The sequence below is a fragment of the Microcaecilia unicolor genome, chromosome 2 (genome assembly GCF_901765095.1).
Source record: "Microcaecilia unicolor chromosome 2, aMicUni1.1, whole genome shotgun sequence".
NCBI lineage: Eukaryota > Metazoa > Chordata > Amphibia > Gymnophiona > Siphonopidae > Microcaecilia > Microcaecilia unicolor.
Genome location: NC_044032.1, coordinates 70,652,096 through 70,667,628, shown reverse-complemented (window position 1 = coordinate 70,667,628; position 15,533 = coordinate 70,652,096). Strand labels below are relative to the sequence as shown.

General features: G+C 40.1%; 1 protein-coding gene across 1 annotated transcript in view; it reads right to left on the bottom strand.

Annotated features, from left to right (window-relative positions):
* The window catches only part of SPEF2 (sperm flagellar 2), a gene marked incomplete at its 5' end in the record, with an annotated part of 550,273 nt that overhangs the window by 181,005 nt on the left and 353,735 nt on the right, over positions 1-15,533 (bottom strand). Inside the window, 3 exons of the mRNA XM_030191922.1 lie at positions 2,505-2,643; positions 3,402-3,529; positions 7,637-7,788. Of these exons, the coding sequence (XP_030047782.1) occupies positions 2,505-2,643; positions 3,402-3,529; positions 7,637-7,788 (419 nt within the window). The remainder of the gene's footprint in view (positions 1-2,504; positions 2,644-3,401; positions 3,530-7,636; positions 7,789-15,533) is intronic.

Below are 15,533 nucleotides of genomic sequence, written 5' to 3'. Positions count from 1 at the left end.
ATCCTTTTTTTTTTTTTTCTTTTTAAATTTACCTCCGTGGCGGTTCCGGCAGCACAGCGTCAGGGAAGGAGGCGGCGCTCCCGACGTCTCTAGCCTTCCCTTCGCTGTGTTCCGCCTTCTTCTGACGTCATCCTTGATGTCAGAAGAAGGCGGAACACAGCGAAGGGAAGGCTAGAGACGTCGGGAGCGCCGCCTCCTTCCCTGACGCTGCGCTGCCAGAATTGTTTGTTTTTTTTTCCGCTCTCGATGATATGACGTTTGACGCGAGGGCAGGGCAGAGACGGCTGGCTGGCTTCACACCATGAATCCACGAACCCTACAGCCAGGGAGTGTTTGAGTGGCTTCAGAACGTTGTCTTCAGAACGTTCACGGTGCGTTTTATTATATTAGATCTTTAAAATCAAGTATGGTATTGGAAGATTGGAGAGTGGCCAATGTAAAGCCAATTTGTAACTATAGACCAGTGAGACTGAAGTCGGTGCCGCACAAAATAGTAGAGACCATTATAAAGAACAAAATTACAAAGCATATGCATAAGCATGGATTAATGAGACAAAACCAACATGATTTAGTGAAGGGAAATCTTGCCTCACCAATCTATTACATTTCTTTGAAGGGGTGAACAAACATGTGGATAAAGGTGAGCCAGTTGATAATGAGTATCCAGATTTTCAAAAGGCACTTGACAAAGTACCTAATGAAAGACTCCTGAAAGTGGAAAATCATGGGATAGGAGATAATGTCCTATTGTGGATTTAAAACTGATTAAAAGATAACAAAACAGAGTAGGGTTAACGGGTCAGTATTATCAAAGGAGAAGCGAAGACAGTGGGGTTCCCCAGGGATCTGTGCTGGGAGAATGGTTGAACACAGATCCAGAATTTCTGCCCGTATGATTGGAGCTCCGCTTGTCCAACATTGTGTTGCAAACCAACATACGATTGAATCCCTACGATGTATGGTGATTGATTGTATTGTGCCTAATGCCCGTGGAGGTAACATTAATAGACTCTTGTTACAAAAAGAAACCCAATGGATTTTTCGCCTGAATACAGTGGCGCCTCAGGGCTTGAACACCTTTCTCCATTGGAACTGTTTCTTTTAATTTACTGACTGTTACGAACAGCTAACTATGACGTGACCTTTAGAGGCGGAGCTTAATAAGCTTATAATTACAACGTGGTCGCCATCTTAGATTGGCGATTTACCGACAACAACTCAGGCTGCTGTGAGTCCTAACGCTGGGTTTACTTAACAAGTAAGCGTTATTCATGTTATTTTCAATACTAACTATTTGTTCTCCGTTCTCTAGACCTATATGCCCTTGACAAAGCAAGAGACCGCGAAACAGGGTCCTGTCGGGCTTATCAGATTACCGGAGTTGCCTAAAGAGGTTTCACTAACCTAAACTGAAACCCGATGAGCTCCAGCCGTTGAAGTTATTAGACAGTGCTGGGAGCTTACAAGCTAAGTTGATTTTGTGCATTACTTGCTCATTTACTTAAGTTGATTTTGTGCATTACTTGCCTATTAATTGCAATAATGTTTAATTTTTGAATTTTTGAACAATGGTACCCACGGACATTGTTGTGCCTTTTTCCTGAAATTAATGAACAATATATAGGCAATTTTTTTCACATATGAGTACTAGCGGGTACCATTGGTTGGCTGGAGGTGTTCAATGATTACAAATACATACAGACCGGTGAGCCAGAACAACAGTTGGCACACACGGATACTTCTGACGTTATGAGATAACCTCCCTAGCCGTTTATGGTCCTATTGCAATACGTGAACTTTGTCCAGTTTTTGTTGTGTGTTTTTTACAAATTTTTGTTGGACTAAGTTTAGCCATTATTTATTCTTTGTTGTTATATTTCTAGTACAAGCAGTATAAAATCTGTTTTACTGTTATGGGATCCTGCCAGGTACTTCTGACCTGGGCTGGCCACTGCTGGAAACAGAATACTGGACTTGATGGACCTTCAGTCTGTCCAAGAATGGCAACACTTATGTTCTTATAGTATCAGTACTGTACACATTAAACCAGCAATTTGGAAACTCACACAACAGAAATATGATGCTCACAATGTCGGCACAATACATATGAAACATCTTAATAGACAACAGAAAAGGACGATGCAGCTGAGACATATAAATAGATACAATGGGTAAAACAAAAGAACTGAAATAAATAAAACTGGATGTCTAGAATGAAGGGAAGTTGCATGTATAGTCAAATAAGGTTTCTTAAACTAGTTTCAGTTAGAGGGCATATGACAAACTAGTCCTGATGCAGGGTGGGTGATTGGCATGCATATTAATGCCTGCTATTGACATGGCATAAATGTGTGCATTTAAATGTTAGCATGTAAATGCCAACTTAGCTAGTATCCTATGATGGAATCTGGGCACCCAGATGCCATTATAGAATTTGTGCTCAATGTGCTGCATTTTGACACCTGTTAGCACTCTTTATAGACTTGCCCCCATATAGTACATACATATACTCGTTGGTGTAGCTCCGCTTTTGTTTCCTCATCTTCCATTATATCCTCTGGAATGGAGTTGTAGTCAGATTGCCATTGAGAAACAAACTCCTGCTTATGGTCGGGACGCCTCAAGAAATCATTGAACTTAATTCTGAAAAAGTACAGAAATAATAATTAACCATTACTAAATCCATTATTTACCATTACTAAATCCATTCTGGTCGACATTTAAAGCAAGTCAACCAGGTGGGAACAGCCACCGACTGATTAACTCACTTGTATGTGGCTATCCAGTCATTTTTAATGGTGGTTAACAGGTCAGTGGTGCTGAAAATGACTGGTTAGCGCTAAAGTGAAAGCCAGCTATATCGGGGACATTCCAGGGATGTTTCAGGGGCAGAATCCAGTTAGCACTGAATATTCAGAGCCAAGCGGCCATGTTTAGTGCATAAATAGGACCGTAAACATCTTTATGCACTGGCCCATGGCCGCTTAATATTGACTTAACCGGGCATACACTAGCCAGCTTTTAAAATACCAAAAATTCAATGCCAAAGTCTGCACAGGGCCCAGCATTAAATTTCCAGTTTTAGCATGAGCGATGGACAAAAAAAAACGCTGTCCGCTGCCGGATTAATATAGGACCCATTATTTATTTGTACCACAAGCAAATGTTTGTTGCTACTCTGTACCCACAGAAAGTTTCAAATTGAAAGTTTATGTAAACATATACACAGAAATATAGGGTACAATATTCAAATGTAATCCGGATAGCAGCACTGGTCACCACTCTATCTCAATGCTCAGTGCTAGACTGTATCTAAATAATGATGCTGAATATCTGGGTTTTTTGGGGGGCACCACAACCAGGGTTTAAATAACCATTGACCATGTCTAATACTTGCTTACCTAGTATCATAAAGATGATGGATCACCCGCAGACGTTCTTCTCTTAGATTTCTTAGTATAGTTTTAATGGTGTTTACATAAGTATCTTCTACAGTTTTCCAATATGGTACTAAATATTGTGGAATTTCCTGTTAATTGAGCACATAGATCTTTAATGGATTTTCCATACTGCACTGAATAGATATCTTTATTTTTTATCCAACATCATTGCTATGCAAGCTTAGTTCAAAGTTTCATTCCTTTTGAACATAAGTAATCTAAACATCAAGTCATTATGAAATCACAAAATCTCCTTAAATCTTTCAGTTCTTCTGAGAATGACACTTTTACAAGCCATTTATGTGTATGGCTAAAAAATATGCATTGTTCCACAATGTGTATATTTTTTGGTGCATGTGTAGTGGACATAAGTATATTGTGTGCATTTAGATCAGAAGAGGAAAGTAACATATAGTTGCTTTTCAGTTCTTTTTGTGCTATTTTTTATGGTAACGTACCTGCACAAAGAGCAGGTGCAAAAGTCCGTTGCTACTCTGTACCCACAAAAAGTTTCAAAGTGAAAGTATGCATATATTTTACTTGTGAAAAATTGTCCCTTTAATCTTTGAGACAGTAAAACAGTAATCTTCAAAGCTATTTCCATAAAAATGTCCATTCTATGTACAACTGTACACATGTGACTTTACCCACAGGTTAAGAGGGCTTTCCTAAGGGCGAGAATGGGACAAATTCAAAAATTAGTATGCATTTTCATCAGAAAAATTGTCACTACGTGCATATAGATTTCCTTGGGTAATTTCTATAGTTAAAGTTCATGTGAACTTTCGGTTTGAAGATCCATCAGAATACCCATAATAAAAAGTATGCACATAATTCTCATAATGGGAAAGTTATAAAATTATACCTGACATGAATGTCATAAATACTTAAGTGGGAATCCATATAGCTGTGGAAAGTTCAAGTAAGAAAAAATTTAGGGATGGATGAACGAATTCAAGTTGGACCAATTCCCAGCCACACAGGGAGTGGGCTTTGGATATTCAGACTCATATTAGGGCAAGGTAAAAACCAAGATGGAATATATCTGAGCAATTTGTGAGTTAATTCAAATTTCGTTTTACAACAACTGTACTTTACTGTTTCCACAGAGTGGAATATGTGAATATTTGCAAATTTATGCCAAGACTGATGTAAAAAACTAAGCCTGAGAAGTTGCAAGCATCTGGAAATATATATATGTGATAGTGAAAATAGAAAGATCTTGCTACATATACACATTTTAGATTCACTCCCTTTTACATGAGATGAAGGAAATTCCACTACCCGCACTGCATATGATCCCATTACCAATATGTGTCTTCTTACAAACAGATCGGAACTATGGGCAAGACAGGACAGATCGACCACACACACGGTCACAACAGTGAAGGAATCAGTGGTCATCAATCTATCGAAGTATTCCCTTTCCCCAATTGAGTATGCAGTACTAGCCAAAGGACATACTTTTGTATCTACTGTGATCCATGATTCATTCCAGACTAGGGTGGATCTGGAAAGATTTTTGAGACTGTTACACATGAAGTCCTATTTTGGAGAAAATTCAGAAACAAGGAATGATACTTCACATGTAAAACTGAAATCTAAGTGGATATCTCCAGCCCCCCTGAACCGGCATTGATGATTTTTAAACAACTAGTCATCAAAGAACTGGCACAAATGGAGCAGAAACAACAAAAATGGTTTACCAACTGCTCTAAAGCAGAAAGGCAAACAACTGAATCATTAAAAATGAATTACCGCTTAGTTATCAGAAGAGCGGATAAAGGGGGCTCAGTGGTGATTCAGGAGAGAACAGATTACGAGAGGGAGGTTTGAAGGCAGCTTCATAATCCCCTTGACAATGCTGAACTTACTGATGACCCCACAGAAGAGCTTCAGAAATTGATCTTTTCCATTACTGGGAGAGGATTTGAACAAAGTTACATAATGCAAAAAGAACTCTCTTTTTTAAACAAGAAGAATCCACGCATTCCCCTTTTTTACACTCTTCCCAAGATATATAAAAGTCTAGTGCACCTCCGGGGTGCCCGATCGTTTCGAGTAGGGGATATTTACACAAGCCACTCTCTATCTATGTGGATACATTTCTACATCCTCTTGTACAGAGCAGCAGATTGTACATAAAAGATACTATAGATTTTTTTGAATCATTTAAACTCACAAGTTGACATCCAAGATGATTGTGGTTGGTCACTATGGATATAGTTAGTCTATACACAGTGATCCCACAAGAAGAGGCATTAGGAGTTTTGACAGACATTTTGGAGACTAGAGAAAATCAACGAGTCCTGACAGCTTTCATTATGTCTCTGGAGACTATAGCTATGAAACAAAAAAAATTTTCAGTTTGACAGGAAGCTTTTTCAGACAAAAAACTGGAGTAGCCATGGGAGTCACGATGGCTCCCTCTATAGCCAAATTATTTGTACCTCGATTTGAAGAGACCAATATCTATTGGTCGGCCCATTCAGTGAGTATGAAACTGTGGGTAAGATTCATAGATGATGTTTTATTGTATCTGGAGTGGAACTATGAGTGACCTTGAAGCGTTTGTCACATATTTGAACACTTGTAACCCTACGCTCAGATTTACAATGCAATGCAGTCAGAGGACTATTTCATTTTTGGATGTCTTGATTAGAAAAATGGGTGGTAGACTGGAAACAAGTGTGTTTAGGAAGGACACTGATAGAAACAACTTTCTTGATTATACAAGTTGTCATCCTAAGAAATTGAAGGAGAGTTTACCTTTCTCCCAATTCCTATAATTCAGGAGAATCTATTCAGAGGAAAGAGACTTCAGAGAGAAATCTAAGGATTTCATGAAGAGACTAAGAGATAGGGGATACCCTAAATCGATAGTCCACAAAGCCTATAGAAGGGCAAATTTCAATAATTGGGTCTATTTACTACTACAGAGGAAGAGTGAACATACAGATGATGAGGGAACATTCACATGTGCTATGAAATATTCAACCACAGCCCCACAAATATCTGCTGTTATCAGGAAGAACTGGCATTTTATTCAGGCATTACCAACATTTGCAAACACTAAAGTGAGACTAGCTTATAGCAGAGGACGTAATTTCAAAGAAATTCTATCCTCTGCAGCTTTAAGATCAGCGCCTAGTGAGAGTGATTCTGAAGAGGGCCATACCGGATGTGGGTCATGTGGGAATGCGCAGTGTGATGCTTGTCACACAGGATTTTTTAGATCCACAATCAGGTAAACAGTTCACACTCCGACAAAAAATGATCTGCCTATCAGAATTTGTTGTCTATTGCATTATATGCCCTTGTAACATGTTATACACAGGTCAGACTTTGAGAAAGCTAGCCACACAGTTAATAGAACACAAAAGTAACATCAATATTAAAAAGATTACAGCACCATTGGCAGCACACTGTGTCAATGAGAACCATTTATTGAGTACTAAGATGCGTTGTTTTACAGCAAGTGAATTTTACAATTAAAGAAGGTGACAGGAAACTTGTGTTGATACAGCAAGAACAAAAGCGGATCTATTGTTCACAAACAGTGAGTCTGAAGGGGCTTAACTTCAAGATGGAATGGAGTCATTTTGTCTGAGGTCAGTGGTGGCTAAAAAAACCACTCACTGTCATTGACAGAATATCTATCCGGTAATTTTAAAAATAGTGCATACTTATTTATTTTATTTATTTATTAATTTTATTTGATACACTAACATCTTTAACCCCCCCCCCCCCCCCCCCAAATATTCAATCCATGGTAGTCGGTGAATTTAAAGGTGCTGACAGCCATGGGCTGAATCCAACCTGGATGTTCAATGCTGGACCTAATCCAGGTACCAGCTTTGAATATCTGGGTTATAAGTGCCTGCAGGAAGTTATATAGGTCCTGGCCGATAATCATACTGGTGTCCATATAATTGGCTAGATAAAGTTTGGACAACTTTTATGGAGTCCTAGCTTTATCTAGGCACTTACCTAGTTAGTTGGATGAAAATCACCACTTAACCTGGTAAGTCCTGGCTCCGCCCTGACTCTGCCCTTGTACTGCCCCTCTGGTATTTTTTTTTCAACAGCACTAAAATCCGAGGATGGCCAACTCACTGCGATTTAACTGGGCAGGAGCTTTTCCCCTTAATGTCTAATATTCTCCAATGTACTAGGTTCACAGATCCATTTTTTACCTCAGGAAGTGGTTCATTTACATATTCCCACTCAAATGATCCAGGCTGAATTTCTGTAGGTTTTTCAGAAGTGGAAGATATTAGAACATCTGAAGCGGGTGTTGGTAACATGTCAGGGCCTCTGGGTTTCAGTTCTCCTTCTTGTATGGAATCTTAAATACACACATAGACAATTAGTACACTGAAAAATATAAATATTTAACTAAAATACTTTAAAGAAAATTAGTAAAATTATTATTATTATTATTGAGTATTTTTGTATATATTTTAACAGTAGTAAAAAGAGTAATTTCAGAGGGTTTAGCTAGTCAGGGGGAAAACTATGCGTGTACACTAAAGTTTTAAAAACATGTGCATTTATGCTTTGTGCCTTTATTTGAGATAGCATAAAATGTGTGTGCTTTTATTAACATAACAAGATCTTCAAACATAAATTACACCAGTAGTTTATTTTTAGTTCAAACATTTTATTGAAACTGTTAGTTGAAACAAGTACAAACAAATAAAAATATTGTAAACCAGGGGTTCTCAACCTAGTCCTCGGGACACACCCAGCCAGTCTGTTTTTCAGGATATCCACAATGAATGTACATGAGATAAATTTGAATGCATTGCCTCCACTGTATGCAAATCTATCTCATGCATATTCAGTGTGGATATCCTGAAAACCAGACTGTCTTGGTGTGTGCTGAGGAATGGGTTGAGAACCCCTATTGTAAACTAACAGTGAAACAAAACTATACAAGTAGTTTGATTTTGTTGGTTTGAGTGGGATGAAAAGTATACATAAACCTTTCTAAGGTAAATTTTCAATAAGGCTCTTAACAGAGGTAACACTTCAGGGAGCCAGGATGCATACTTTGGGGCTCACCAACCGTATCTATACATGTAACTCACCTTGGATTTAGATTAGGAAATGGCATTTACTCTAAAATCCAAATCAAGAAATCCTGCATCATTTTAGTCACCTAAAAGGTACAACTAGCATGAGGTGTTTCTAGTGATCAATTAAATGTCATAGAAACAAAGAAGGAAAATATTTTTCCTCACATGTAATTAATAAAATAGTGAAAAATGGGAGAGTCAATGGGCCAGAAATCAAATTTATTCATTTGTTTATTTATTCCCAGTTCTCAGTGAGGTACTGAAAAACTGATTGTCATAGCAACATTTCTACAGAAATACTCTTTATGCACGTCAATATCACTCCCTTAGGGGTCCTTTTACTAAAATACGTTAAGCGCTAATGCACATTTAAAATGGGAAAAATGTATTTTTGTGCGAATTTGCCTGTTGGCATGCGCTAATCATGTGGGAGATTTTTTCAGGAGACATGCCTTGGGCAGGGAATGGGTACGGAAATGTTATACAGCTAGCGTGTTCTGATTAGCATGCACTAACTGGATAACACAGACTTAAAACAGGAACAGTTAGGGGTCCTTTTACTAAGCTGCATAGGTGCCTATGCGCGTCCAATGCATTGCAGAGGCTTTACATAGTTATGTTTCTAGAACAAACTATTTGGAGGATATAAAAGAAGGGAATATTTTGCTGGAATGTGCTTCAGACACAAAGGGGGGCAGAATTCACTAAACAGGAGTTATATATCCCTGCAGTGAAATATAATCCCTCAGTGGAAAACTAGGTAAGGGCTGTACTCATACTAGAGAGAGCTGCAGGGGGTGAGACATGCAAATTGCTGACTTTCACTGCTACCTAAATACCAAACATTAACTATCATCTAGAAACTTAAATAATATTAGCAAATGCTGAAAGGCAAGAATACATAATGGGATGTATATTAAGTGAGAAGGTTGCAGGAATTTATTTCACAGGAAAGGCAGACCCTCAACATAAACCAAAAATGGTAGGAGTGCATACAGAGTCCTGGATTCAGAATGAAGGGAGTAAAACCAGCAGGGAAGTGGAGTAGCCTAGTGGTTAGTGCAGTAGACTGTTGATCCTTGGGAACTTGGTTTGATTCCCACTGCAGCTCCTTGTGACTCTGGGCAAGTCACTTAACACTCCATTGCCCCAGGTACAGATACTGCTTTGAATGTAGTTGCAAAAACCACAGAAAGGCAGTATATCAAGTCACATTCCCCCTTTCATGGTCTTCTGGCTGGGTTTTGGCCTTTTGATTGAATGGGCATAGGGCGGTGCAAAGTAAGTTTTGCATTAGCCAACAGAGTATTTTGGACACAGTTGTGATTTTTTTGGTCCAATTTCTTCATTAATTTCTTTCAACAATTTAAAGTTATCAATAGAAATCATCAAAATAAAACATGGAAAAGAAAATAAGATGATACCTTTTTTATTGAACATAACTTAATACATTTCTTGATTAGCTTTCGAAGGTTGCCCTTCTTCGTCAGATCGAACAGAAACACAGAGGTTCAGAATCTAAAACATATACTTCTACATTCATTCCACAAATGCATGCAATTTAGACTAGTAATTATTGCAGTCACTACATCTTTGTATACTCTCTGACACAATCCCTTTATATTTACCAAAAAGACAAACAGTGCAAGCAAGTGGTAGTTTTATACATTTTAAAATATGAAAGGAGGGAGGGAAGGGGGCTGGTGGCCAACATTTTTAAAGATGGGAAGGAAGGGAGTCCAGTAGCCCACAGAGGTATTTTTGTACATTTAAGATGGAGAAGAAGATAGGGAAGGGATTTTGTAACTCTGTAGTATCTCAAGGTGAGCCCCGCTATGTACAGAGAAAATATCTACAGTACCTGTATGAAATATGTTAACCACGTTGGCTGTACAACAGAAAGATAGTATATCATAAACATAAACATACATTCAGGTACACTAAACGCTGCTAAGGATGTAGTACAATGGTTCTCAACCTTTTTTCAGTTTGGACACATAAGATGGATGATGCTTGCATATGTGACATAACATACATGACCCTCACAGACCTTACAGTATAGCAGTACTTATGAGTCAAATGCAAACATGCTCTGCACCCACATAAATCCAACCATACAAAAAATATTCTGATTCTCATGTCATCTAAGCAATGGCAAAATAAGGGGTCCTTTTACAAAGCTGCAGTAGCATGTGGCCTTTCCTGTGCGCTAAGGCCATTTCTACCGCAGCTGGAATGCAATGCGCTAATGCTACCATTAGCACATGGCCATCAACAAAAAATAGCATGTGAGCCCTTACTGCCACCTATTTTGTAGGCAGTAAGGGCTCATGCGCTAATCCTGCACCATTAACGATAATTAGAGCGTAAGCCCTTACCACCATCTATTTTGTAGGTGGTAAGGGCTCACGCGCTAATCCTGCACTAATCACTTAGCATGCGGCAATGAAGATGAGTAACTGATTAGTGTAGAAATGCCCACTTTCTGTCCCAAGACACACCAAAAAATAAAAAATATTCTTTAGCGTGTGAGTAGTGCATGCACATTTGAAACTTACCTGTTTTGCCCCATATTCATGGAGGAAGGGTATATTGTTATGTATATTTAATATGAGTATTATTTGTTTTCAATTGCATTATCTGTGTTTAGATAGCACTGTGTACTGGGGCTTCTCCTCCCCCTCCCCCCAATAGTATGCAATATCCTGTGATAGACTCCTTGTGAACTTTTCCTATTGGCTGTTAGCTCTGAGCTAGGGCCCAGCCCTCCCCCTCTGTAGGCTGTGTGAGAGAGCCCAGTCTTGCAAGTTTTGTGATCAGCAACTGTTCTAGGGCTGATCCCTCCTTAATCTACTATAATTCCATCTAGATTTTTCACCATCTCCCCAAGTCATTCTCCTTTTATTTACTTCTTTATTTCCTTTGAGAGTTACAACTTTTCCTCTCAGCTGTGCTGAGGTTCTGGCCAACTCCTTGCAGCTGGTCTTTTTTACAGGCACGCATGCCCAAAACCCACAAGCCATTTTTCAGCACGCCTTAGTAAAAGTGTTGCAGGAATTGAGATAGGAATTTGTGATACTTCAGGAGTCAGACAACACACACCAGAATGAGAGAGTAATCTTCTTTATTTGCCAGCAAACAAAGCAGGACATCAGTTCTAGCTCTCTTCTCTCTCTCTCAGCTCTCTGGGTCTTTCTCTCAGCTGCTTCTCTTCTTATGCTGTCTTCTCCTTCTTCTGTCTGTTCCTTCTGTCCTTCTCTTTCTTCTGAGCTCCTTCTGACGTAAACTGCTTCTGCTCCTACTTAAATACTGTTCTATCCAACCTAGCCTAGCCCAGCCCCCTTACTCTCCAATTGGTTAAGGAATAGATTGGTCACTTTGCCTCAACCAATCATTACTTTTGAAATATCAGTTACATAGGTTCCAGACATCCTAAACTGACCTGTGACCTGGGGCCCCTTACACCAGACATTTGGGCTCCAGTCTCTTACATGTTATTATGATTGATTTCTCATATTCCTAGTACTAACTGCTAACTAAACTCTGGCATTCATTAAAGAGGTCAAAAGTCAGTCTTACTTAATAGCATACATATCAGGTTATCACTTTCAAGACCATTTCTACATTTTACCTATAATTAATCAAGACTTTTCCTGACCTTTTTCACCTATCAGCTTATACATTGAACCAGCCAGAACTGCAGATAAGTCAAAACACATGTTTGACCTCTTCACTACAGTCTTTGCTTAGAAACATCAGACAAAGAATTGATACAGAATTTAAAAAGGTTTCCTACATATTAACTACACAGAATACATATTCTAAAATAAGCATCCTTATAACACATATTCTAAATATCAAAAACTTGTAAATACTAATCTATTGCCTCTCTCTAAACAGTATTTCTATCTAATCTTAAACTACAATATATCTGGCTCATTCCTTTGTCCATTCATAATAATATCCCCTCAAGATTTAATAGTATACAGATGTGCCAGCTAGCATTGGCAATTCACAAAGGACAGAGTCTCATTTCTCACTGACCTTTCCTAACCTTTGGCTCAACAGAGTTCTAGTAATTAATTCCAGCCTGCATTCCTCCACTGTACTTGCAAAACTGAGAATTTGCAGAAATAGTATTTGAGCACCTTTAACCAAAATTAACCCTTAATATGATTTCTCAGAATTATTCAATTTCTTTTGCCCACTGCCTCATTCCCCCCTTTGAGACTAAAATCAGCTTATGCAGAGATAAGTCTCACAACTCAAACTCTGGAGATTATAGTGATCCTAACTGGGAATAGACTTATGAACCACCATTACCCTACTTGTTAAGGTCCGACGGCATACTGCCGAAGCACATGAGGCCAGGAAACAAAACAACAACCCTGCTAAAACTAAGACTATTAGGGAAATGAACAAGGGACGTATCCAGGAGGTCAATGACCACCACCAGGAGGTAAGGTCTAATCCTCCTCGGTAATCCTCCACATTAAGGCTGGCCAACTGTAGGACTTTATCCATGGCATGCCTAACCACATGCGTCCTATTTATGACAATAGTACAGCACTCTGAAGAATTTAGCACTGTGCAGAGACCACCCTGAGCTGCAAAGAGATAGTCAAGGCCCATACGATTATACCTAGAAACTATACTTAATTCATTAATTTGATCCTGCAATGCATTGACTACCACGTTCAGCTCATGAACTAAAACATGGAGTAGGGACTGAAGTCTCCGAGTAGCCATACCTAGTTCAGTAATACCCGCTACCGGGCCTCCAATTGGAATCCAGGCCGTGGCAGAAAGGGCTACAAGTCTCTTTTTAGTCAGAGGATAAGTAGAATTGATATACTGGAGGGCTAATTCAATCGCCTCATCCTCTGTGGCAACGGAGGAGGGTAAGGACAAAGCCTCTCGCTTAGAGCGGTGCGGGGATAGTGGCTTAAGAGGAATAACTTTAGGAAAATAATTCAAGGTTACCAATACACAAAAATCATATGTGGAGGGAAGAATCATGTGGAGGACATTATCACAGAGCCAGTAATGACCAAGGAGAGGGTGAGGAAAGTTCCCAATAAATGTTGGCTCAGGCTGGACAGGGTACTTAGGGTGCCCATAATGCGAGCCCCTATCCCAGGGGGAACGAAGACGAAATGGAGACTTTGCACACCATAGGCGCCAATCCCCAATTGTGACAGGCTGCTCATTTGTTAGTAACTCTTCATACCCCGGGGACTTATGAAAGTAGAAAATAAGCTTGGACACTATAGTCTTCTCAGTGGTACGCTTAGGAGCCAGATAATCACCTGGGTCATAATCTGCAGGTATGGTAGCAGGGCACATAGGAGTACCTGGAGAAACTACCCACACAGATTCTCCTTTTTCTGGGAGAACATTAGTATAGTTACAGGGAATGGGAAGAACAGTTGAGATGCTTCTTGTTAAACAAAACACTCCAGAGGCTGGATAGGGAGACGTAAAAACTGGCCTTAGAGAAGAGTCAGAGGGGGAAGTAGCATTATAAAAGGACCACCAAGTATAATCCTGGCTCCAAGGACCTGAACTCGAAAAGTAGGGAGGTATAAGAGCTGGGAGTTGCACAGGGACAGGTACAGCTGGGACATCTGTGGTATAAGGAGAAAATCGGGAACACACAATACAAGGGGAAGTAATCTTTGCCTGGCTAATTAGTTCCTGGACTGAGTGTAACCAAAGGTTGGAGCGAGTTGGGGTATTAGGAACAAGGAGGCAAGGAGTAGAAAACAACAAAAGCATCCAAACTACTAACATTTTCTTTCTTCCTAATCTAAAACAAATACAGTAAACTAATTAAGCAATAATATTTCAACAGTCTGTGCTAATCACAGATTACTCTCATATAGTGTTCTCAGTCTTTGAGTTCTTATACCAGTTGGGATAGACCCTCAACTGACAAGGATCAAGCTCTCAAATTCCAAGAAAGCCAGAATCTGGACAGAAAGAGTCTCAGTATGAAGCCGAAGTTCAGCAGCTCCTGCAGCATGCAGTTGACCCTTCTTTTCAGCTAGTAGATTCTTTGGTTCGGGTCAAGCGCAACTTCAATGGCTCCGCTGGATCACTTTCTGCTCTCCACTGTCTAGGCTCCGTCTGATCCGTGCTGGGCTCAGTCTGGTCAGCAGACTTAATTCGAGACCAATGGACCCATGGAGTAATCCCTGCGACCTTCACAGCTGCAGGGGTAGAAAGCAAAACAGTAAAAGGTCCTTTCCATCGGGGCCCCAAAGGCTGGAGCCTCCAGTCTTTCACCCAAACTCTATCCCCTGGCAGGAAGGAATGTACCTGAGCCTGGAAGGGGACAGGGTTTATTTCTCTCACATAAGACTGAAGCTCAGAAATTATCTTACCCAGGAGGGCTACCTGCTCCTGCACCTGGGCAGACCCTAAAGTCCCTATGTCTCCCTTAATTCCCTGTAAAATGGCTGGGGGCTTCCCATACACAATTTCAAAGGGAGAGAGGGCTGTTCCTTTAGTTGGGGTGCATCGGAGGCGAAAGAGGGCTAGTGGCAATGCCTGTGGCCATTTCAATTGGGTTTCCTGACAAATCTTTGCTAGGCTATTTTTCAAGGTTCTGTTTGCTCGCTCAACCTGCCCTGAACTCTGGGGACGGTAGGCACAATGCAATTTCCAGGTAATGCGCAATGCGCGGGACAGGGCCTGAAGTGTAGCTTCAACAAAGGCGGGACCATTATCTGAACCTATGGCAAGGGGCAGTCCATACCTGGGGATGACATCCCTAAGGAGAGCTCGAGCTACTTCTGTGGCTTTCTCAGTGACTGTAGGATATGCTTCCACCCACCCAGAAAAGGTACAGACCATAACTAAGAGGTATCGGAGCCTACCGCTCCTGGGCATTTCTGTGAAGTCTATAACTAGGGACTCAAAGGGTGTTAGTCCTCTAGACTGAACTCCTGGTGGAATACGGGGTCCCTGGCGGGCATTATTCTGGGCACAAAGAGTACATCGGGCAGAG